This window comes from Lindgomyces ingoldianus (assembly GCF_010093535.1).
Source record: "Lindgomyces ingoldianus strain ATCC 200398 unplaced genomic scaffold BDR25scaffold_9, whole genome shotgun sequence".
NCBI lineage: Eukaryota > Fungi > Ascomycota > Dothideomycetes > Pleosporales > Lindgomycetaceae > Lindgomyces > Lindgomyces ingoldianus.
Window position 1 is genome coordinate 846,892 of NW_022985170.1, and position 23,325 is coordinate 870,216.

General features: G+C 50.1%; 7 protein-coding genes across 7 annotated transcripts; 4 read left to right on the plus strand and 3 right to left on the minus strand.

Moving 5' to 3' along the window:
- Positions 1-940: 940 nt before the first annotated feature.
- Positions 941-7,362, minus strand: BDR25DRAFT_257704 (transcriptional corepressor of histone-like protein genes). Its single transcript, XM_033686496.1, has 3 exons — positions 7,207-7,362; positions 2,909-7,155; positions 941-2,856 (listed from the first exon to the last, which is right to left on the minus strand). Exons 1-3 carry the CDS (start codon positions 7,207-7,209, stop codon positions 1,179-1,181), a joined length of 5,928 nt encoding a protein of 1,975 aa, XP_033550169.1. The 5' UTR covers positions 7,210-7,362; the 3' UTR covers positions 941-1,178.
- Positions 7,363-7,607: 245 nt separating this feature from the next.
- BDR25DRAFT_218269 (bud site selection protein 7) lies at positions 7,608-10,046 on the plus strand (the record flags this gene model as incomplete). Its single annotated transcript, XM_033684926.1, has 6 exons — positions 7,608-7,633; positions 7,823-7,949; positions 8,005-8,129; positions 8,316-8,458; positions 8,511-9,817; positions 9,879-10,046. The coding sequence occupies 6 exons, from the start codon at positions 7,608-7,610 to the stop codon at positions 10,044-10,046; spliced, it is 1,896 nt and encodes a 631-aa protein (XP_033550170.1).
- Positions 10,047-10,227: 181 nt separating this feature from the next.
- BDR25DRAFT_302272 (ribosomal protein S9) lies at positions 10,228-11,265 on the minus strand. The gene is made up of 4 exons (XM_033689761.1): positions 11,138-11,265; positions 11,054-11,070; positions 10,878-10,989; positions 10,228-10,790 (listed from the first exon to the last, which is right to left on the minus strand). Exons 1-4 carry the CDS (start codon positions 11,184-11,186, stop codon positions 10,540-10,542), a joined length of 429 nt encoding a protein of 142 aa, XP_033550171.1. The 5' UTR covers positions 11,187-11,265; the 3' UTR covers positions 10,228-10,539.
- Positions 11,266-11,513: 248 nt separating this feature from the next.
- Positions 11,514-13,396, plus strand: BDR25DRAFT_302273 (RCC1/BLIP-II). Its single transcript, XM_033689762.1, has 2 exons — positions 11,514-11,596; positions 11,650-13,396. Exon 2 carries the CDS (start codon positions 11,783-11,785, stop codon positions 13,064-13,066), a length of 1,284 nt encoding a protein of 427 aa, XP_033550172.1. The 5' UTR covers positions 11,514-11,596; positions 11,650-11,782; the 3' UTR covers positions 13,067-13,396.
- Positions 13,397-14,969, minus strand: BDR25DRAFT_257712 (uncharacterized protein). The gene is made up of 2 exons (XM_033686497.1): positions 14,780-14,969; positions 13,397-14,728 (listed from the first exon to the last, which is right to left on the minus strand). Exons 1-2 carry the CDS (start codon positions 14,891-14,893, stop codon positions 13,559-13,561), a joined length of 1,284 nt encoding a protein of 427 aa, XP_033550173.1. The 5' UTR covers positions 14,894-14,969; the 3' UTR covers positions 13,397-13,558.
- A 134-nt stretch (positions 14,970-15,103) lies between these two features.
- On the plus strand, positions 15,104-16,697 carry BDR25DRAFT_218390 (uncharacterized protein; the record flags this gene model as incomplete). The annotated part of the gene is made up of 6 exons (XM_033684930.1): positions 15,104-15,240; positions 15,297-15,643; positions 15,703-15,747; positions 15,799-15,949; positions 16,000-16,339; positions 16,524-16,697. Coding segments are annotated over 6 exons (1,194 nt in total), but the record flags the coding sequence as incomplete, so codon positions are not given.
- Positions 16,698-16,853: 156 nt separating this feature from the next.
- On the plus strand, positions 16,854-22,539 carry BDR25DRAFT_323892 (uncharacterized protein; the record flags this gene model as incomplete). The annotated part of the gene is made up of 19 exons (XM_033692125.1): positions 16,854-17,112; positions 17,425-17,512; positions 17,565-17,746; positions 17,797-17,879; positions 17,927-18,311; positions 18,360-18,519; positions 18,569-18,719; positions 18,771-18,836; positions 18,885-18,993; positions 19,086-19,307; positions 19,359-19,438; positions 19,494-19,539; positions 19,938-20,193; positions 20,312-20,469; positions 20,526-21,494; positions 21,546-21,653; positions 22,103-22,231; positions 22,284-22,439; positions 22,493-22,539. 19 exons carry the CDS (start codon positions 16,854-16,856, stop codon positions 22,537-22,539), a joined length of 3,654 nt encoding a protein of 1,217 aa, XP_033550175.1.
- Between the last annotated feature and the right edge of the window lie 786 nt (positions 22,540-23,325).

Sequence of the window (23,325 nt, forward strand, 5' to 3'; positions counted from 1 at the left end):
CAGTTACTTACTCTTCGGCGTCTCATGCCGATGGCTGATGTCCGCATCTACCGCATTCGTCCGATTGTCGACGGGTTCTAGCTGTCGACCAAACGCATGCTCTATATTAAGTGATGAACCTACATTAGTCTTTTCGGTGACTTGGTTTCCGAAACGTGCGTCAAAGATTCAGAAGTCCATCGGGAAGTATTGACCAGCTTCCTCGACATTCTCGACAACCCACTAGCTCAAATGATCAACTCATACTTCATTTCCTAATCGGGGTCCCGTTGAATTCCTCGAGGAAGGAGTGATGCTGCCATCGTGCGGCCGGAGCGGACAAGGGTCGGTCGATGGCCGCGGCGACCTAATGGAGGGACGGCTTTAAGGGGGGATCTGTCGTAGAGTAGAGTAGAAGTGTCGAGCTGAACGTTCTCCCTCAGGAAATCCCTATTCCCCCAAGCATTCAAGGAACTCCTTGCAATCACCCTGCCAGACCTCTAGGAATCAGGCGGTTCGATCATTCGACCCATCGCGCAATCAGGTTTACATGGCGTGCTAACCGGATTCGGTACTCACGTTGGATGAATCACAGGGCTAGAGTCGAGGAAACCGCTCGCAAACTGATTTATCGGGCCATAGGGACGAAAAATGGTGTCAGAAAGAGATTGATTTGGGGGTGTCACTCGAGATGTATCGGATTTGTGGAATGGAGACTGTGAATACATAGAGGAGGTGAAGTTCAGAGGACTCTGAGCGTGGGTGTGAAGTGTGATCCCATATTCACGAGGCTCTAGAAGTTTTGAGAGAGTTGTTGGCGCTGATGCGATGGATATGGAGGTAGCTGTTGCCTTATGCGTACTTTCTATTTGTTCCCTTTTCCCGAAACTGAGGTGCCCAATGGCTGAGAGCGACACAGTATGCAATTGTTCGTCTACCTAGACCCTGAACCCCTATTCTACAGGGTATCGAATAAGAAGAACCCTAGAATACCTTCCTCAGCCCCTGTAACGCCAAATATGCATTGCTCGTTGTTACTGCTCGTTGTTACACAGGCCGAGCCCCTGTTCTGAATCCTATAAACCCATCATAAATTTAGAAGAAAGGCGGAACAAACCGCACACCTGGCGATATTTTACTTTTGTGACAGAATACAAGCAACAGAACCGCCAGTAAAGCTGATATCCTACCCCTGATTCTCACTTCTCTTCAGTTGTACCCTGCTCCGAGCTTCCGGTCCTACTTTCCACATTATTCGAACCATTCTCCTTTGCTTTCTCTTTATTAGCCATCAAATTTGGAAACATTGATTTGACAGTTACAGTCTCTGGATCATGCACATCACTTGCGTCGTGAATCTCCTGAACTTCAGACTCATCTAGCTCGCTTAACTCAGATTCGTCGTCGGCGCTGTCGTGCACGGAAGCTGGGACACTGCTTTCCGCGTTAACAACACTGCCAGCAGCGGTGACAGTTCCGCTGTTAGGAACTTGTAATTGTTCATTCGCTTGGGTTGGCGTAGACTCGGCTGCAGGCTTCTCTGATGAGATGCGCGTAGGAATAATTAGTTGAGGTGGACCTCCCAATGAAGGCGAGCGGATAGGGATTGCTGCTGGAATGGAGATAGGGACTACTGGTTTGGCAACAGCGGCTTCAGCTTTCCGTTGGATTTCGCGGCGCCCGACTGCTTTTGCTCTTGAGCGGGCGGCTGTCTCGGGCTGCGGAGGCCGATGTTGATCTGGTTGGAATATGTTCAATGGCATGTTTGGATTAGAATGCGCATCTCCAGCACCATCCACTTGAACATGGATCATTGATGAGACTGTAGGCGTTCCTGAAGGTGGTTGTCCCAATGGCATTGCTGCGCTTTGTTGCAGTTGCAGAACCTGCTGTGGCTGAACAGGTTCAGGCACAAGGGTTGGTCCAATTGTCGCATAAAGAAGGGCATAGGTGTCGCCGATAAGGTCGTCGATTAGAAGAGCCTTCATAAGGCCGTTATTGAGACGCTTGAGCTCGATGATATCTCGTAGAACTTCAAGAGTTGGGTGTTGAGAGGTCGGATCTTGGCACCACGCTTCCACTCGCGCAGCTTGCGCCTGGAAATCGTCGTTGTTCATTATCTTGAAAACCGCGTCTTCATGTCCATCTGGGATCTTCCCTACTCTGCGCAAAAGCTTTAAGTACGAGAGACACAATTCTTGCCACAGTTTGGAGTGCTCGAAGAACTCATGCGGCTTCTTTCGTACACGCTTAGCTAAGGCCTCTAGGTTCGTCCTATCACTAGTCTGGACTAAGAGTTGGACGAAAAAGCGTGTGTAACGGGATGTGTAGACGAAATGCCTACCCGGGCGCTCATGTTCTGGTTTCCAGACCTGTACTGCCATGGTCTTGGTGAACATTTGCTGTGTCAACTCGTGCTTCGCAGCGAGCGCGACCATTGTATCATTCGAGTCGTCGTATATGACATGAGCAGCACGAGCAGTCATTCGGTGGTGCCATCCGGATTTATCTGCGGCTCGGAGAGCTTTGAGTACAGCGAGAATATACCTTTCCCAATCATCAGGATTCTCAGGGCCAACGATGTTTTGCGAATAAGATGTGTTCCCTAATATCTCTTCTCCCTTCTCGTGATCGATAGCTTTGCGTTGAAAAAGTTTATGAACGATTGAGACGAGCTTATAGTGGGGTTCCATAATGGGTTCGCGACGTTCTTTCTTTCCAGGAAGATTCTCGAGAGCGCCAATAAAAGCATCAATTACCTCCTCCCACGAGGGTCCCTTAGGCGGTGGATTCTTCCCTTGCGCTACCGCGTCCGCGGCGGCATTCTCACTATCACAGTACATCTTCCAAAGACACTTACCAAGCATGAAATAGTTCCTGGGTATATTAATATCAACAAACTAGAGAAGGTTTGAAAGCGATAACTTACCACCATTTGTCAGGGTTGCCGTGGATGGCACGCTTGAACAACGCGCTGGCGAATTTCCAAGCTGTATAGTACTGCAACGGTTGGAATGGGACATATTGATACACCTGCATCGTTGTGACCCCACTATAGTACTTCTGTTCGCTCTCCCGGAGATTGAATGCGCTCATACTAAATGGTTCTCGCGACGAAGCATATATTCTGTTTCCAAAATGCGTGTACATCTCGGACACTTTCGCGATGGTCTGAGGAGCAACATCCGCATCTCGAACGGCGCAGGCTACAGCCATTGAATAGCAGTGGATTGCAGCTCTCTGGAAATGAATGAGCTCTAGGCTGCCGCTATTGAGTTTCTCTGCGGTCCAAGAGACAGCTTCCTCAATTTGGGCGTCATTTGCCTGGGCCAAACGGTACCATGACTCCCATCGATCTATTGAGTACTCCAGATCTTGCATGAAAAATGCTTGTGCGATGTGAATATCTTCGGTAGGACCGGGGACTAGTCTCTTTTGCGATCGGAATTTGTTCAAAGCGATGTTCCCCATGAGAAAGAACCATCCTTTAGATTGTGGAATGGCTGCATTAGAGGCGATGTATTTTGTGGAGAGAGAACCAACACCCTTCAAACAATTGAAGAGTGAGATTGGGGTTATCGGTGATTTAACGTAGTTCATAAGCATCTTTCGGTTTAGAGTAATGTCCCTGCTCTCCTTCGTTCGACCAAGCGCGCCGTGTACCTTGTCAATCGTAACTTTAAGCTCAGTCTTCGGGAGGTCTTTTATGCTCAATTTCCGCGCCTGAGACTGAATGAACGGTAAAAGCTGTGACGCAGTCTTTTTGTCTAGAATCTCAGGAACGGAGCTGAATTCATGGCATTCTAGGGTGTTGATGAATGTTTTCAATCCGTAAAGATCGTACAGCACTTGCGCAACTTCCGTGTCACGAGTATTGCCATCCATTACATCGTCTAGCCGGAGCATCTCATCTTTCACCAATCTAAGGAATAAGCGGCCAGCTAGGTGGCAAAAGCCTCGCACACCTGTCGCGTAGTGAACATGGCGCAAGAACTCAAATTGATCTTCAGAGGGAGTCGGGAAAGCATCGGGAGATTGCGCGATACCCTCTTTCAGAAGGTGATACTGAAGAATCCAGACCCTAAGTTGCATATCATGAAGCCTCGTGGTCATGGTGACGAACGTGTTGTTGGGGCATCCCTCGAATCTCGGTGCAGTAGCTTGCCCCACGCGCAGCAAATCCTCGAAGATATTTTCTGCGTTCATAATCCGGAGCAACTCACAAAGGGCCGTCATAGAGCTTTGCATGTGCTCATATGAGAGGCAGTCGAATGCAGTCTTCTCGTCCCTGATTATTTGCAGAATCTTGACGAGAATTTCGTCAATGATACGCAGTCTGCTCATTACCCTGACGTGACGCTCTGGTGGCTGGCATTCCCTGTAGCTAGAAGACTTGAACTCCCCGACTAGAGTTTCGATACTCCGCAGATAACAAGACATAACCTTAGGCGGGTACTCGATGCTTTCATAGGCTTCTCTCAAACGTTGCCAAAGCGATAGCCTCAGGGAAACGGAGGCTGTATCAAGGAATTTCCTCATTTCCTGGAATGGTGTTGGCCGCGGAAACTGGGGTTCGGAAGGATGATCTGATGTATTCCCAACAGTAGAGGAGGAGGCTTGAGAACCCACCTGGTCTTCGTCGTTACTAGACGTGTCTGGTTGAAAAGTTTGCTGTATCTCCTGTATGGGTTCTAGGATTGGCTCCAAGCTTTCGATGACTGCGACAGGGTCCTTGTCATCTTGATCAAACACTCTTAAGAAAAAATCTTTCATACTAATCCGAGCAAGTTCGCGGTCGATGGCGGCGATGGACAGTTCGGGCATGACTGCATTATTTTGGACCTCGATCACTGGCCCGTCGCGCGACTGAAAGATTGCTTTGAGCTCCTCCATGGAGAAGATCACATATTCCGGCTGAACCTCCTCAGTAACACTTAGACGGAAGACGGAAGCCCAAATGTGACGGAGAGCTAGTTGATCAAGGCCGATGTCAGGATCGCAGTCCGATCGAAGCTGAAGCGCGTCTCGCGCTAGGGCTAACCATCTCCCTAGACGGTCATTCTGAACTGTCTGTGTGGCGGAGTCCACTCCACTATGAGGATGTTTAATTAGGGAATATATGTCTAGGTGAAGTTCAAACAGTGTTTCGACCATTTCGAGTTGAGACGCATCCTGTTCTGAAAATCGGTATTTGCCGGATTGAACCTGAACCTTCAATATCCTCGAATTGAGATCAGATATCCGGTCGGAGAGTCGCCCGTATATGAAATCATCAAAGTTAACAATGATTTGCACCAGGTGCCTTTTGAGGTCTTCAGCCCACTGATATTGCATATAGCTAGATCTGCTGCCTTGACCTGAAGGATCAGGTGAAGGAAGTGAACCAGGTAGGAGCAAGGCCTCAAGCCAGGCTAATGCGACTTCTTGGGCTGACAGCCATTCCACGTTGATTTTGTGCGCAAATGGCGCCAGCCTCTCGTTTCCTAGAATAGGTTTAACACAAGCTTGTGAGGTACTTGTCTTGGCATAGCCTAGGAAGGCATTCAACCCAGCTTCTCTCGACATCCCGCCAAGGTCGACAGTCTCGTTGCTGAGAAAAACCGCGGCTATCTTCGAACCACCGCCCTGTATCGATGCGTACATGTCACATGCAGCCCTGTCAATGTCACTAGTGGCTGCGATCCCTGGTTCGCCAGCGATAACAAAGTCTCTCAGTTCTTTGGGAGAACCGAGGCCTTCGACACCAAGTCTAACAAAAATATCGTTAACGACCTCGAAGAGATACTGGTCCGCGAGAAGTAGTGGGGAAAGCTGATCTTCGATTTGTTTTGCTAGATCTGGGCCGGCAGAGTCAGGTCCAGTGCTCCCATCGGTAACCGTCTCGCGGGCTCGAAGACGTTTACTGCGGGCGCGTCCTCCCTCTGCTGTTTCGGGAAGACCAGCAGAGTCAGTCGAACGTTTTCGAGATTGCGTGGGTGCAGATTCTTGAGGTGTCACTGATCCTGCATCCTCAGTTTTCACCGTTAAATCCTTGTCCTGATCCTCCATGGAGACATCTTGACCCTCCTTTGCGGACGTTGCAGCATTCTCCACTGTGGCAGAAGCGTTTTCAGGAACCTGCACAGGATGAGTCACTTCAGATGCGAGAACGACTACTTCCTCCTCAGGAGGAGTATCGTTCGGTTTATCCTCTCCGTCAACATTGGCATCTGGAGGTATGTTGATATTCAAGCTTGAGCCGGGAGATGGTTCAATGAAGCCACCTTGCTCGGCCATGAAGTGGTGCAAAATCGCCTCTCCAACAGCAGCCCAGTCCCACTTGCTCGGGTTTAGGAAGATGCGCTCGGGTGTTCCACGAAGTCTCTCTGAGGGGCCTGCCTTTGCGACTTCGCAGGGTAAGGGTGCGAATGGGTAGGGGTTCAGCCGCTTCTTCAGGGTTTCTGAAAGCTTTTTGCGCTTCATGGACGACAGAGGTGCTTGCATAAGCGAGACATTATCCTCCAGCTTTTCCACTAGTTCCCTCAATTGCTGTCCTGCAAAACCCTCTTCAAGGCCAGGGAGACGGAGGATGCTGCCGAGTAGTTCATCGTCCCCATCCAAGACGGCTTCTAAGCAGAACCTTGTGATACGCCGGCTGCCTAGGAGGGCCGCTACCGAAGCTGTACGTATCCACAGATCTAGATCTGTATCTTCCTTGTCCAGGGCTTCTGCGAAGTATGTCAGGGCAAGGATCACGTGGTTCGATTCGAGGAGCTGCAGCACTGCACCATGTTCCCTAAGCCAGTGCTGCATCGTCTCCAACATGAACTGGCCATGGTTCTTGTACGAAAGGTGCAATATTTGGGGTAGGGTATTTGGCGCGCTCTCGTTGCCGCCGACGAGTTGGACCGGTCCTGATTCGAACTCGTCCTGCAGGATATTGTCGAACTCCAAGTTTTCCCCAAACAGCTCATGACGCTTGTATTCCGACAGAGACTCGGTGTATTTAAATATTTCGGAGTTGAAAAGGGCTTTATAAGCGTCGGCAGCTTTGTCGAAAGATGGTGGGCCCTCGGAATGGTACTTGAGGGCCGTCTGGTAGAGCTTCAGGGCGTCCTCGATCTGGATTTCTTTGGTATTATCGACTTCATCCTCGGACTCGTTGTCCGATTCAACATTAAGCGCCTTGAAGGCCGACTGCTCATCAAGTCAGTACTGTCTTTCGATGGGGGAGGTCTCTAAACGTACCATGTTCGAGGTGGCTCGTTATGCACGCGTCGAAGGAGGCGGATGGGAGGGGAGAGAGGGGCGAGAAGGGAGGACATTCAGTGGACAAAAGCCTGTGGATAGGCCGCCATTCCGAGGCTGTGGCGGCTTTCACGGGTGTCGCGTCGTGGTTGTCGCGTCGCGGGGAGCAGTGAAAGAGCAGTTGGGCAGTGGTGCTTGATCTCAACGGCAGGTCTTGGCAGGCTTCTCCGAAACGACCGCAAGCCAATTTGCTGCTTCCAGCTGTCGGTGAAGCATCAACCCTGACATTCACCCCCCCCGCGACATCTGAACACCCGCACGTCCACTTGCATGCGCAGACCCGCCTGACAATTTACCCTCTACTGTGGATTCACACGCCGCGCCCCGGCACCAGCTAAGCAATGGTGACCGCTCCCGCCGTTCCTGAGTAGGCCTCCATTCGTTTTTCTGAGCTCCGTCACACATCTGCATTCACGCTGTCTTCGCTCGACGCCCAGTGCGCTATCACTCTTCCTTCCTGCATGATATGCGCTCTTATCAATTGTTCTGTATTCGGCTTGCCCGTCGCATATCCTCTGCCCCACAGCGTTGTATGCTAATCAGGCTTCTCCCACAGGATTTACGAAGATGAGCTCCACTCCGCCATTGAGGCTCGTGCCGAGTCTCTGCAAACACTGCGCGAATTGGGCCCGCCAGACCTTGTTCATCTCATCAAACAGCCCATCAAGTCCACGACAAAACAGGTCCGATCCCCCAGCCCTCAAGCTCGAATTGACCGGGATACTAAAACGGACACAGGTTGGCGTCTACCATCATGTTACTGGAATAGACGCTTCGTCCTCTGCGAGCTTAGCCGCCTACATAAACACCCTGACTTATTCTCCCCATGACAAGCAGCACAAAGTGGTGTCTGGATTATACTGGTATGCTGAGGCCGATTCTGTGGCGCGAGTGCGGTTCTGACGAGTCAGTTGTTACAACGCCTTCTCACGGCTGGACATGCGCGTCCAGGTCTACATCCCAGGAACGGTGGAAAGCTACTGCATCGACGAACGTGGAGATAAGCGAGTAGCCACTGATGAGCTGTGGCTGGAGACATATCTATGCAGTGTGCTGCGAGCGTACTCTTACGCCGACGATGGATCGGGCGACACCATCAAGAAGATTGTTGGGGTCCGAAGATTCAACCCGATTACCAGCACTGAGAGCGAGCATAAGTTCCTCGATGCAGCTGAGCGCCTCTTTTTTAATGGTAACCAGCGCTTGAGCCGTTGAAGGAAATGATACGCTAACGCCCTCCTTAGGTTGGCAATTAGGATCTGATCCTGAGATCCAGGTGCCGAACCTAGTCTCGAATCACCTGACTACAGGCCTGCTAGACTACATTCACACTACAGGCAGATATGCTTCAGGAATTAATCTCTTTGAGAAGCTACGGACGCGCGATCCTGAGATCTCGTCTCTGCTAGCACAAGTGTACATTGCAGCCGACGAAGAAGTAAAAGCAGTGCAACTGCTGCATGAGGCGATCCAAGAATTACCCATGGATTACTCATTACTTGACTGCCAGGCCGACTTCTGTAACAAGAAGGGCCGCAGCGACCTCGCCCTTGAGATTGCCAAGCGGAGTGTCGTTTCTGCTCCCAGCGAATTCGGAACATGGGCAAGGCTTGCAGAAATCTACGTTAGCCTCGAGCAATGGGACCTTGCATTACTGACGCTGAACTCATGCCCGATGTTCACATACCAGGACAAGGACGCACCACGGATGCCTGAACCACAGAGAGTGTTCCTTCCTATCATGCCGGAAGCTATTTGCGATGAGATAGAAGACAGTAATGTTGATGACGTCGAGCTTGTGCATCCGACTCTGCGGAAGCTCCACGCTGCGGGATTCAAAGGCACATTTTTGAAGGCGTACATCCTCCTAACTAAGATAACAAAGAAGATCGGATGGGATCAATTGCTCCGAATACGCAGTCAGGTGTTCGTTATGGAAGAGGAGTATAGACACGAGAAGCAGACAATATCACACCAACCGCAATCTCGAAATGCCAGCACGACAGCCCTGCGATCGCCAAGCCCAAAGACCAACGGACACGGCGATGTGGAAGAAGTGTCGGAATCCAGTGATACTCTGAATGGAGAGCCTACCGTACCCGAAGCAGAAGACAGACATTCGATCGAGAAACCGGGCCACACTGTTGCGTCCGAGGTCGTCAAGGCTGGCAGCGATGAACCAGTCCACCAACCCAACTACACCCATTTCCAAAACAAGCGGCTTTGTGAACGCTGGCTTGACAACCTGTTCATGGTACTCTACGAGGATCTACGCGTCTACACTATTTGGCGGACAGAGATGGTGCAGTATCGACAACAGCAGCTTTTTTACAAGAAATCACCAGAAGAGTGGGAGATCCTTGGTGAGCTCGCAGAACGATTGCATCATCTAGAGGAAGCCATAGAAGCGTACGAGAACTGCTTGCGGATGAAGTTTAGCCCAAAGGCCATGAGAGGTGTTCTGAAGCTAAGCGAATCGCGCCATAATGTTAGAGAAGTGTGTGGTGCGTTGATCCGGCTGGTCACGTGGCAGTATAGGTGGTACTCTGAGGTATATTGCTTGAGATCCATGCATGATGCTTGCAAGTTACGAACGCTAATGGGTGTGCTAGTTCTCGCCATCGCTCCTCTACACCATCCGAAAACTCATCGAAGAAGAGGGCGCGGTCAAGATCAGGAGTATCATCCAAGGAACAAGTCTACCGCAACATGTCCTGGATCTGACACATCAGTACGCCGCGTTATGTGCTGCTTTCAGGAGCAGCGGTAGCGATGGCTAGTCGAAGGGTCGTAGCATGTTGCTTTGCATTTTGTCCCACGGATGAGAATCGGGAGGGTTAAGTTAGCTGTTATGCCTGTGAATGTTAACTTTGGTGGAACGGACACGGTGGATGTCATTCGACTGGCGAGATCATGACCGCGCTCAGTGGGAAACTTTGAAACGTATTTTTGTAATGCCTGCAAGCGATGGAGTGAGGTTCATTCGTGTACAGACTACAATGATAACGGATGTTGCACCTTTTCCAACATCACGACATTGCCCAAAGTACATCACTAGAGATGCTGCATACATCCATTGTGTCTTGCACCCGATATATTTCGTTTTTATCGTCACAATTCACCGAGTCCATTCAGGCTGCGCGCCAAATCCAGCGGAGCACCATGTCACAGACCGTCGAAAGGAGAAGACCCAGACCATGTAAAAGCCCGCGATAAACACCACCATTCCATCCATGCCGTCCCCACTCCACCATCCCCCGTCCATCGCCTCGCTTAACGGTAGGACTTTTGGTACCTCGCACGCGCACCGGGACCGCCGAATTTCTTGGGCTCGCACCGCCTGTTGTCGGCCACGAGGAGGGTTCGGTCGTACTGGACAAGGGCTTGCTTGAGCTGGTTCTTGGAGTGCTCGTCAACGTATTTCTGGTAGTAAGCGATGATGGATTTGGCGATGGCTTGGCGGATGGCATAGATCTGCGATGTGTGACCACCGCCAGAGACGCGAACTCGGATGTCGACGTCGGCTAGAATTTACCAAGTTAGTGCTGAGGAGTCCAATAGAGATGAGGCGATGAAAGGTGTGGTTGAGGTGGATTGTAGGCCGCGCATACCGAACTTGTCAACGCCAAGAATCAGGACGGGCTCATAGACTTTGAAGCGCAGGATCTCAGGCTGGACCAGCGAGATGGGCTTTCCGTTAACTTTGATGAGTCCTTTACCGGCCTGAAATATATCTACTCAGTATATTGCTCTCTCGCGCACTCGATAATGGGATTGAAGGTAGTACCTTGCAGTGGGCGACGGCTGTGATTGAATTTCGTTAGCCAACAGGCACTGGGTGCGGGCTCTGGACAGACTTGGGGGAGCGTACCAGTCGCGGTCTTCTTCTTTCCGAAGCATTGCACGCTTTGAGTAGCCATACTGGGCGGCCGTTCTCTAGATTCGTGCGGTGGAGGAGGTGGGCGTGAATCGGGCGTGTCGTCAATTGTTCGAATGTCGTTGATGCTCACCTGGGCAAAATTCAGAGTGGGCTTAGCGAATATGGTCCGTGCATGTGCTTGGCGAGCTTGGCGGAGACAGCCATTATCGCGAGAAACCTTGTAGTCCAGCCTGGAGTCCAATCTGGAGTCCAACCTTGAACGTCTTAACGCTGGATAACTGCCTCTTTACTTCCTCTTCCACAATACACAGAAAGAAGGCCACAATTATGCTCTCTTCAATAAGGAGAATATTAGCTAGGCTGCCATCTCGTCCCTACCTACGTATTCAGCTCGCTCTTTCGTCGTAACATAGTAGGTGTAACCCCGCACACTCTCTTCCTTCTCTAAAGGTCCGTTGTGCCTCTCTGTAGTTCCTGCCGTATTTCGAGGCTAAGGTTCCCAGAGTTTGTTGGGGTTTCTAAACCCTTTCTCCTCGTCTTCTTCTTCATTCAACCCTCAACCTCGCCTTTCGTTGCATCTGATACCCAACTCATTCTTCTTCATAACGCCCATACACTTTTACATTCGCTCTCAAAATGCACTATTTTCTATATGCCTTTGGAAGCAACGGCGAAAGCCAGCTCGGACTCGGTTTCACTTCAGATGGAGAACATGCGCCAACGCTTGTACCCGCCCCTCCGCCACGCGACAATATGTCTATTCGCAAAATCTGTGGCGGTGGCAACCACACTCTAGTTCTGGCCGACAACGATAAAGTCTACGTCGCTGGGTTGAATACAGATGGGCAACTGGGGCACATGTTGACCCAAAGGCCCTCTAATCGCCATGCAGCCCATGACGAAAGGCTGATTAAATTTGACAAACGTTACCGCGATATCTCATTCTGCGCTGCGACAGAGACCACGTCAGCATACATCCTCAATGGGTGCTCTAAGCAGAACAAATCCCCTACGCCAATTCTGTATACCGAAGGCCGCGGGCGGTTGGGCGAGCTCGGTCGTGGCGAGATGGACAAAACCAAGGATCAGTTCACCATCAACGTCTTCGACAAGGATACTCTGTCTACGCCATTAGCTCAATTCGAGAACTTGGGCATAGTTAATACACATATTAACACTCACCCGGAAGGCTTCAAATTCCCCCGACAAGTCGTTGACTTCGCCGGAGGAACGTGGCACTATGCGGCTGTCCTCGACAATGGAGATGTTTGGGGCTGGGGAAAGAACCGCAATGGACAACTAGGCCCATCTCAGTCAGAGACTTTGATATACCCAACCAACCTATTAGGAATCCCCTTCGAGGCCGACCGAGTTGTTTGCGGTAAAGAGTTCACCTACATTGTCGGCAGAAAAAACGAAGGCTTCCATTGCATTCTTGGAAGTAATAAGTTTCGAGAGAACATGCCCGACTGCGTTCCACACTGGAAAGATATCGGCGCCACTTGGAACGCCGTTTTCGTCCTCTTCGAAGACGGCAGCCTTATCGCATTTGGGACAGAGAGACAATGGAACCTGATTCCACCAAATCTCCCCTCGATCGATCAAATCGCCATAGGAAATAGCCACGTCCTTGCCCTCACGGCCGCAGGCAAACTGATATCATGGGGTTGGGGTTCCCACGGTAATTGCGGGTACTTAGATCCCATCAAATTCCCCGAAGGCATCGTCTCAGGCACTTTTCACGAGATCCAATCCTCCCCACCAGGAGACATTCGAAAGATCTGGGCCGGAGCTTCAACAAGCTTCGTTCTGACTTCTTGCGAGTCTCCTAGTGTTGGTGAGCTGTATCCTGAATCTGATAATGATGCTAAACAAGATATAGAGAAGGATGTGGCAGAGAGCCAGACGATGGATGTTTAACCTATTCCATCCACTGATCAACCCACAGGCACAGGGCTTTCAGCAGCTTGGTCACTCTTTAGAGCCAAACGATGCGGAACAGAATCCCGAACAATCGATGGCCGAGCATTAAGACGAAGATAAGGAAGTGGGGATATTTTGGTAAGCTGGCGTACGGACACTGGCATTCGGTCGCTTGATAGCAAGGACATAATTGCTGTCTGGAATTCAACATACGAAATATTACTAGTTGATTATAGGGTTGGCGCTCGGAGTTATATTGGTAACTGGCTTGGGTATAGATTGTATTGGTACTGTCGCATTAATAGAGCATCGCCCAACCGTGTTTTGGCTGTCTAGCCTTGCCACCCTTTCTTACGGGGAACATGCTGTCGCAACCACAAAACTTTACCATAGCAAAATGGCGTCTTGATCGCTTTGCCCTGACCAAGTAGAGAGAGTTAATCTAATTTCAACACCCGTTCTACAGAGCACACTGCCTCACGTCTTCGTCTACCATAACCCCTTGATCTGAGATACTCGCTGTGTTGGCGCCACAGCCTCATTATTATCCTCCGTTTCTGTCCGTGACAGGCTCCCACTGTCTCGAAATGTAGGGAAGATGGCAGCCTCGTGATCAGCACTCGCGTCCCACCCAAGGGTCTCTTCTTCATTATTATAATCAACCGGATCCCAACTCCTATCTTCCTCCTCTCTCCCTACGAACAAACTCTCTGGATCCGGATCCCCTTGCTTCGGCGACTTCGCTCTCCTTGACCCTGGATTGCGCCGCCGCGCTGTTCGACGTGATGCTGGCTCAGCCGGTGGGGGCATTTCAGGCCTTTTGCCCCGGTTCTCTGTTCTCTCAGACGTGGTGGATTGAGCTCGGGAGTCGGATCTACTGGATATCTGGGGCGCTGGAGTTGGCGTTAAACCGGCATAGTCACCTGATGTCATGAGAGTGAATTCGCATAAGAAACCGTCGCATCCGTAGTTAAACTGTAGAGGGCGAGTCGGCTGGGAATAGTATGCTTTTAGGTTTGTCTTGAGCGTGTCCGCGTGGATGACAATGGCCTTGAAATCCTTGACGCTGATAATGATGTGGAGGCCGGGTTGGACGTTAAAGTCCTCGAAGTCAGACGTGTTGACTGCAACAGCAGTAACAAGCGGATGCTTGAGGATCTCTTTCCCATTCGAGATTTTTTCGGTGTAACTTTTGAACACGGCGCGTCCGTCTTCGCCAGCGAAGATATCCAGCATCTCGGTCTTAGTACCGAAGTACTCGATGTACTCTTTCATTGCACTTGAATGCATACTCCACCTGTTCTTGGCAACGTTTTTGTCAAACAGCGCGTGCATCACCTCAACAGCTTCGTAGGTAAGTTTGTACGTCTTGATGACCCCTTGGTTGCACACCATCTTAACGATGAATCGGCATTCGGCTTGATCTGGCCTATCCTGGACGCTAACCTCACAGCGATCGATGGCTCCATCTCTACCCAGTGGATCGTAAAGTCGGCCTTTGAAGACAGATAGGAGTGCTTTCGTATACATGCTACACGTGAATCGACCATCAGGACCTCCGTGGCTAGGTATGCATTCATAGCTAATAAAGAATTGTTTTCCATCAAGAGTCAAGGCGGCATAGGCGGACTTGGAGGAATTAAGAGCGGTGAATGTGAACTAAGAAGAAATGAATAAAATGCCTGATGGAAAGAAGATAATATTGCCTACTCTGTCGCGACGCGCTTCGATGGCAACCGCGTCGCTGAATTTTCCGAGACAAACGAGAAGATCGTGCACCTTGGCCGCTGCCTCAGGTGTAAGCGTGAAATTGAGGACGACCATTCTTTTTCATAATCTAAAGCATCAGCTATCATGTAGTTGACCAGGGTTCGCTCAATTCATGTCTCGTTGGGGTTTGGTGGATCGTTGATTGTTGCGAACGTGCATTCGCGTTTTCCGGAAAGCTGAGGGACGCTTGTGGACAAAAACAGACGTCACCACCTGCTTTGACCTTCATCTCACCGACTTAACATGCAACATCAGCTATTAGATATGACTCCCACACTTCCGGATGATATTCTGCATCTCCTATGCGAGGAGCTCGCACACCAGGAAAATTTCGACACGCTGTTCAGCTGTGCGTGCTCGAGCAAGGGCCTCGCAACTCCCGCTTTGACCAACTTGTATCGGTACGTGACCCTCAGCATGAGAATGCTGTAGAACCATTGAATAACCGGACGTGTAGCTCTCATCATTTGGCTCCGGTGCGGGGTGGAGGTGAAGATGAAGCGGTTCCTCTTCCCACTAAGCAGCTGATGGTTCAGAAATGGTCAATCCTGTGGCGGTCCCTCATCGCATCTAGCCTCGATACCACCTTATTTCCGTATTGCCGCTATATCAAAGTCCTGGATTTTAGAGATCTCGAGTATCTTCTTGAAGATGATCAGTTCAAGGGAAAACTTCCCAAGCATTTCTTTTCTGGCTCTTTAGCGAGATTCCACATGACTATGGGAACGCCACTTCGTTCTTCTAAGAGGAAATCTGTTCGTCTTAATGTCGTGGCAATCATCGATGCTATTGGTGAAGGCACGTGTTGGCTCTAAAAGCTCCTTCGCTACACTACCTGCTTCCTATCCACTAACCTGTTCTAGTTGTTACACAACATACCCCAATGCTTGAAACCGTCGCTGGGAAGCGTGAGTGACCCCTGGGAAGTACCATGGGACCCCAGCTAATGTGATATGCAGTCCTCTCACACTCCTTAGTTCGGTGGGTTCCTCGATTGCCTCGCCTACAGACATTGGAACTCTACAACGGTAGTCCACTGGAAGACGAACAGGTGCACGCCTCCATATATAAACATTGCCCACTATTCAATTCCCTTAGCATTTATACTTGGTATGTCTATTCACATTTCGTTTCTTGAAGGGATTTGCTAAACCATTTAGGGCTGCTGAGGAACGCGATCACAAGTTCTCCAAATTTATCGGAACTGTTCGCCCACAGTCTTTGAGAATAATCGAGACTATTCGAGATATTGGGGCTGGAGCTGAGACATTTCTCGCTCTGAACACTCACTGCGAGTCACTCAAGGACTTACGACTCTGCGTCTCGACCGACACGCTACCTCACCTTTCACTTTTACGAGGATGCACCGCGCTAGAAGCTCTGCGTATCGAGGACCAACAGGGAACGACCAACCTTGAAAAAACCCAAAATGACGTCTTCCTAGAGATGATTGAGTGGTTGAGGAGATGTGAGAACCTCCGCCGGCTTAGCTTCACTAAGGTAAGAAACCTCCGGTGCACACCTAGGACATGTTGGATACTAGCAAAGTCCTTCTGTGAGACCACTTGAATGGCCTTGAATGTTAGTTCGACTGACAATGTGTGTATCGACTCAAATTTGATAGTACCGAATATCCTTACAACTCTCTGACAGAGCTCATGCTAATGTACTTCCACTTTCGTAGCTCCAATCTGCTTCTTCCATCGCTACGCCAATCCTACTAGAGCACAAGATTAAGTTGCGCAAACTAGAAATCGACTCCTATTTTCCGAAAGACAGCCAGCTGTTTCACCAGGCCCTCATCAATCAGCGTTCTTCGCTGAGGTTTCTATCTCTTGACGGCGACACTGAAGGAATGTTCCGGGATGATGTCGACATTCTAGTTGGTGCTCTAAAGCAGTTGACAGGCCTGAGGGTACTAAAACTGCTTTTTGGCCAAGAGATATTCTCAGATGAGCACCTTATCACCATTATCAGCAGCCTTGCACTACTCGAAGATCTCTATGTTACGGGTATGGAGATCAGAGATGGAGTCTTAGAAAGTGTCGGCAATCTCGCAAACCTGAGAAGCGTGGCTTTCTCTGGTATCTCCAAATTCACGACTGGTGGCCTTCTTGAGTTTGTGTCGCATCTTGGGCCAGGGAACCAAGGCATTCGGGTCATGGTCGATATGGCTGATCCAGATACGATGCTATCTGAAGGGGAGGTTACGGTTGTGCGAGAGAGTCTATGGGAGAAAGTCAGTGGGACTCTGGAGTATACGCCGTGGAGAGGTAGGACATGGATTACCCTCAATACATGCACCGACTTACCCTTTATAGAGCCGAATGTGTCAGAATTTGAGGGAGAATCTGACTGATTCCCTCAATGTCAATTTGGCTGTCACTTTGGTTGTGGTACAGAGGACTATCGAGAAGATGTAGATTTCTGTCTTTGAATCAGACATCGCGGCGGCACTCCGTTGTAAACGTTGACGTACAATAACAACCGCTTTGCTTCTTTCCATCGGTAGCACATTGAATATTCGATGACGTGGGGGTCCTCGCTTGTTCGGCTGCGGGGCATCAAGGACTTTTAGTTGGAAGCTCCGGAACAACAATATCAATTGGAAAAGTGTTTCATGTCTTCAAAACGAATACTCGTGATTGCTGGCTCGGATAGCTCTGGTGGAGCGTATGATACCTCCCTTGAAGTTGTAAACTGACTACTAATTATGAATGACCAGCGGCCTCGAAGCGGATCAGAAGGTTATTGCCGCTCATGGCTGTTATGCAATGACCGCTACTACCGCTCTTACAGCTCAGAACACGCTGGGTGTGTATGGCATTCATCACACACCTCCCGCGTTTCTTCGGAAGCAAATTGATGCATGTATCGAGGATATAGGGATCGATGTTGTCAAGACAGGTGTCAAGCCCTCCAGTTTTTGCTGGACTCTCCTCGCTGATCATATTTAGGAATGCTGGCGTCTGCAACCACAATTCAGGTTGTTGCCGATGCATTTCGTCAATTCAATGTTGCTGTGTCTGTAATCGACCCGGTATCTTAGCCTCGCAATGCCAACTTCTCACGGCACTAACGGTATAGGTCATGGTATCAACAAGTGGCTCACAGCTATTACCTGAAGAGGCTGTGGAGACTCTAATCAAGCAACTACTTCCATTAACGACCATCCTCACCCCAAATTTGCCGGAAGCCAAGTTACTTCTAAAAACAGCTGGAGTATGTTTCAAAGAGCCAGAGGATGTTGACGACATTGTAAATATTGCCAAAGCGCTTCAGGGACTGGGGCCGAAATATGTCCTTCTGAAGGGAGGTCATTTACCATTGACGAAAGGACGACTTGTCTCTAAAGGTAAAGCTGATCGACATGTTGTTCTCAACGTCCTGTTTGGGAACGGGGATTTGACCTTGATGGAGACTGCGTATTTGGAGTCGAGGAATACGCATGGGACAGGTTGTTCACTGGCTTGTGAGTCTCACATTCCCATCTGCAGGGTGAGATGCTCATTCCCTTCAGCTGCCATTGCTTGCAATCTCGCTTCCGGCATGTCTGTCACCAGGGCTGTCACAAGAGCCAATAAATATGTCGAAGCGGGTATCAAAGCTAGCAGAGATATTGGGGGAGGCAGCGGTCCGATCAACCATTTCCACTCGACTTATACCTTGCCATTCCCACCGTAAGTTCGTCCTCTCCGACCTCGAAATAGAGTGTCTAATGTCCCCGAGGGGCGGTTTCATCGACTACCTCTTAGAGCGAGAAGATGTACAAGGGCCATGGAAAGAGTACACCGAGCACGATTTCGTACAGTGTATGGCTAACGGTACTTTGTCGGAGGAGCTTTTCAAGCAATATCTGATTCAGGACTTCCTGTTTCTAGTCAGCGGCTTCGAACGAATATGTTCGATAGATAGGCTAACAAAGATATAGATCCACTTCGCTCGCGCAAACGCGCTAGCCTCATACAAGTCAAAGTCTATGGTCGACATTGGCCGGGTAAGCGGTGCTTGAGCTGATCCTTGGCCCTGCTGATGCTTCATCCAGTCTGCCCAGCAAGTGCTTCACCTTCAGGAGGAGATCAAACTCCACATCGAATTTTGCAAAGACTACGGCCTCTCGGTAGAGGATATAGAAAGTCAGGAGGAGAGCCAAGGTATGGCGAAGCCTAGACTTACTTGCCTCTTTAACTAACACTGACACAGCGTGTACGGCATATACAAGGTAGTCCCTTCATCACACATAAAGATACGATTGTTGATGGATGCGCCAGATACGTCCTCGACATTGGGCAGTCTGAAGACTGGCTAGCATTGCAGATCGCGCTCTTGCCCTGCCTGATCGGCTACGGCATCATCGCGCGACGCCTCTTCGACGACCCAAGTACAGTGCGAGAAGGAAGCAGATACTGGAAATGGGTCGAAACATATGTCGCCGAAGGTTATGTGGAAGCAATGAAGAACGGGTCAGGTAGGACGCGAGATCCGAGTCGCGTCTTGCCTAAACTAATGGTAGGCATAGATTTAATCGAGAAGCATGCGAAAAAACAGTCCGTTTCAAGGATTGACGATCTGGCACGGATATTTATTCATGCTACTAAGGTGAGCGATGACCCACCAAGTGTGTTATCATGACGTGCTAACTTTCGATGACTAGATGGAGACGGGTTTCTGGGATATGGGAGCAAAAGGAGCACTGGAGTGTAGGTGAGGGATGTGTAGGTGGGGGATGGGTAGTTGGGTAACACGTAGTAAACTTTCACTGCTCATACTTGCGCGGCAGTGACTAGCAGTATTTCAGACAGACTCCGGCTTCAATGTTGGTGCTCCACGTGACAGCTGATAAATAATCACTCGCCGCCAGACCGGGCTAGCGCGGCTTCGCTAGGGCGAAAATTATCTGAGACTTTACCTCGCCCGGCGCGACTGCACTTTTCTGCCTCCACCTCCTTCTTTTACCATCCACGGCCAACACATCGCCATCTCCCACCTTTTGTGTGTTTTCGCTCCCATCTAAATAGCGACACGAACTTCATTTTCCGCGTCCCCTATATCTCGCTCTCTCAGCCCGCGATCTCGAGACGCTCCTTCCACCTCATAGTTTCACCGGTCCCTACCGCGACTTCATACACCATGTCTTACGGCGGCGGCGGTTACGGCTCTCGTCACAGTGGAAGCAACGGATATTCCAACGGGTACGATAGCAGAAGCGGTGGATACGGTGCCTACGACAACTACTACTCCAGCCATATTCCGTACGGGTATGCTAGTATCCCCACGATGGGCCTCGGTGGCGTAGCTTTTGCACCCCATTCATCATGCAATCTCCTTCTCATCAAATTCCGCGTGCAGAGCGAGTGCGGCGACTTGGCTAGATGCCATCCGTCGAGCGGGAAGTCACATTCTCTCTGCAACAGCGTAGAATCCCCTTATCTGTTATTCCTCACCTCACAACTTGTGCTGACTTTTCCATAGATCTGGCGGTGGCAGTAACGGAAATGTAAACGGCTATTCTGGCGGCGGCGGCGGCGGCGGCGGATATAGCAACGGCTATTCGGGAGGCGGCGGAGGCTTCGGTGGCGGCGGTGACAGGATGTCCAACCTCGGCAACGGCCTCAAGCAGCAAAACTGGGGTGAGTCTTATTATAACATTCATCCACATAAAACCAGGAACTGACGCGAATCATAGATCCGAGCACTCTTACCAAATTCGAGAAGAACTTCTACAAGGAGGATGACGCGGTTGCCCAGCGCTCCGAGGCTGAGGTCGAGGCGTTCCGCAAAGAATTCCAGATTTCAGTCCAGGGTCACGACATCCCTAAGCCGGTTACGACTTTTGACGAGGCTGGATTTCCAAGTTACGTCATGAGTGAAGTTAAAGCCCAAGGATTCGCGAAACCCACCGCCATCCAGTCCCAAGGCTGGCCGATGGCTCTCTCTGGACGTGATGTGGTCGGTATTGCCGAGACTGGATCTGGAAAGACTCTGACCTACTGTCTCCCGGCCATTGTCCACATCAACGCCCAGCCTCTTCTCGCCCCAGGTGACGGCCCTATCGTCTTGATCCTTGCGCCCACCCGTGAATTGGCTGTCCAGATCCAACAAGAAATAAGCAAGTTCGGTAAATCATCCCGGATTCGAAATACGTGTGTCTATGGAGGTGTTCCAAAGGGTGGCCAGATCCGCGACCTTGCGAGGGGTGTTGAGGTTTGCATTGCAACACCTGGCCGTCTTATTGACATGCTTGAATCTGGAAAGACTAATCTGCGTCGTGTAACCTATCTGGTGCTCGATGAAGCTGACCGCATGTTGGACATGGGCTTCGAACCGCAGATTCGCAAGATCATCGGACAGATTCGTCCGGACCGCCAAACTTGCATGTGGTCTGCTACTTGGCCAAAAGAAGTTCGTCAATTAGCCTCTGATTACCAGAAGGAATGGATCCAAGTTAACATTGGTTCCTTGGATCTCTCAGCAAACCACCGCATCCAGCAGATTGTAGAGGTCGTCAGCGATTTCGAGAAGCGTGAGAGGATGAGCAAGCATCTTGAGACCATCATGAGCGATAAAGCAAACAAGGTCTTGATCTTCACAGGTACCAAGCGCGTTGCGGACGATATCACCCGATTCCTCCGTCAAGACGGGTGGCCAGCGTTGTGTATGTGACTCATCTGACATCTAGATATTGATAATGCTAATGTGGTCACAGCTATTCACGGTGACAAGCAACAGAATGAACGTGACTGGGTCTTGAATGAATTCAAGACTGGAAAGAGCCCCATCATGGTTGCTACCGATGTGGCTTCCCGTGGTATTGGTATGATTGCAAACCCCCGCCCCTCCCCTCCCCCCTTTGTGCCTAGCATTTTGGCTTTTTTCTGCGTGACCTGTAAGGTGCTCTGCTCGACTCGTCTCATGCGCTCGCTTTATTTATAGACATGTCATCGTCCAGGGCTTTTCGTGTTTCTCGAATCTGATCCCCAGGGATCCTTGGGTATGCCGGCGAAGCTTTCTTCGCCGATTTCTGTTTCAGGTATCGTTGAGATACTACTGAGGCAAGATGAGATATCTTGACTAGATCAAGTCTCTTCCAAGGTTTCCTGGACCAGGAGATTTCCACAGCCTTCCCCCACTGGACCTGGATGCCATGACCGCTCTAATAGCGCAAGGAGACGATTGCATGCAACATACTGCAGCTTCACGCGATCACAATTTGGTCGCTATTGCTAGCCCTACTTACCAAGATGCTAACATGTCCTTTTTAAGATGTTCGCAATATTACCCATGTGCTGAACTATGACTATCCGAACAATTCGGAAGACTACGTTCACCGCATTGGTCGAACCGGTCGTGCAGGTGCCAAGGGTACTGCAATTACGTTCTTCACTTCCGATAGTGAGTATCTTCCACCACTTCAGCCAAGTATGTTACTGACAATGTATTCCAGACTCGAAGCAGGCCCGTGATCTTGTCTCAGTACTCACAGAGTCTAAGCAGCAGATTGATCCTCGTCTGCATGAGTGGGCCCGTTACAGCGGCGGAGGAGGCGGCCGTTGGGGTGGAGGACGTGGTCGTGGTGGTGGCGGAGGTCGTGGAGGTGGAGGTAGGACGTCCCGATGAAGGTTTTCCTTCGAGACTACGCTGACATGAAGATAGGTTGGAGTGGTGGCAACAGTGCACCCGTCCGCAATAACCGCTGGTGAACGACTTGGTGACCGACAGATGTGGTCCGACACCCCGGCGGTCGCCCGCTTCCACCCTGCTAATACAAACACGAAAACTTTGGGCTTCAGTGTTTCGGCGTTCTGGCTGACATAGACTTTTCGCTCTCTGGCCCACTTTACGGACCTAACACTTTCTTCTTTCCTTTTCGTTGACACACAGGGCCTGTGCTTTGGATCGTGCACCGTGGATGTATGATGATACCCTCGGGCAAAAAACGGGTCTTCATGCACGATGTCGGTGAAGCTGGGACGGCATAATTTGTTATAGACTGGCATTCTCTTTCTTCTAAGTTATCATGGGCGGATTCAGTCCTTCGTTCAGCCCTCTCTCTTCTTCTTGTTCAACGAGGAGATGGTCGAGGGCTTGATTGCATCAGGCTGCATGGAGTAAGCAGAGATAGCTGGCGGTTTTGTTTTCTAATCGAGTTAAAAGTCTCATCATGGCCTATGCTACATAGAATAAATTCTCGTTTGATACGTCTTAAGAAGTTTCGCGCAGGGGGTGACTGGAGTGATGGAAGTCGTGAGGGTTGAATGAAGGGCTTGAGATGTGTGCATAGTTGCTGACTAACAGGCAGATTTGTCGATTTAGCAATTGAATGGGTGTGTAGGCCCAGCTTCGAACGAACAGTGGGACTGAGATCGCATGCTGGAATTACATTAATGCATTGTGGGATGGATGTGAAGACAATTTGTGTTTGATAATTACGACGCAAGATGGCCTGTGTGTAATTAAAGTTGATCAGATTTCTACGAGAAGTCCTA

Coding starts and splice junctions, on each gene's coding strand:
- BDR25DRAFT_257704 (XM_033686496.1), bottom strand. Junction 2,857..2,908: donor GGCAACCCTGACAAATGGTG/GTAAGTTATCGC, acceptor TAATATACCCAG/GAACTATTTCATGCTTGGTA.
- BDR25DRAFT_302272 (XM_033689761.1), bottom strand. CDS start 11,186: ATGGCTACTCAAAGCGTGCAATGCTTCGGAAAGAAGAAGACCGCGACT. Junction 10,791..10,877: donor TCTTGGCGTTGACAAGTTCG/GTATGCGCGGCC, acceptor GGTAAATTCTAG/CCGACGTCGACATCCGAGTT.
- BDR25DRAFT_302273 (XM_033689762.1), top strand. CDS start 11,783: ATGCACTATTTTCTATATGCCTTTGGAAGCAACGGCGAAAGCCAGCTC.
- BDR25DRAFT_257712 (XM_033686497.1), bottom strand. CDS start 14,893: ATGGTCGTCCTCAATTTCACGCTTACACCTGAGGCAGCGGCCAAGGTG. Junction 14,729..14,779: donor TCGAAGCGCGTCGCGACAGA/GTAGGCAATATT, acceptor ATTTCTTCTTAG/TTCACATTCACCGCTCTTAA.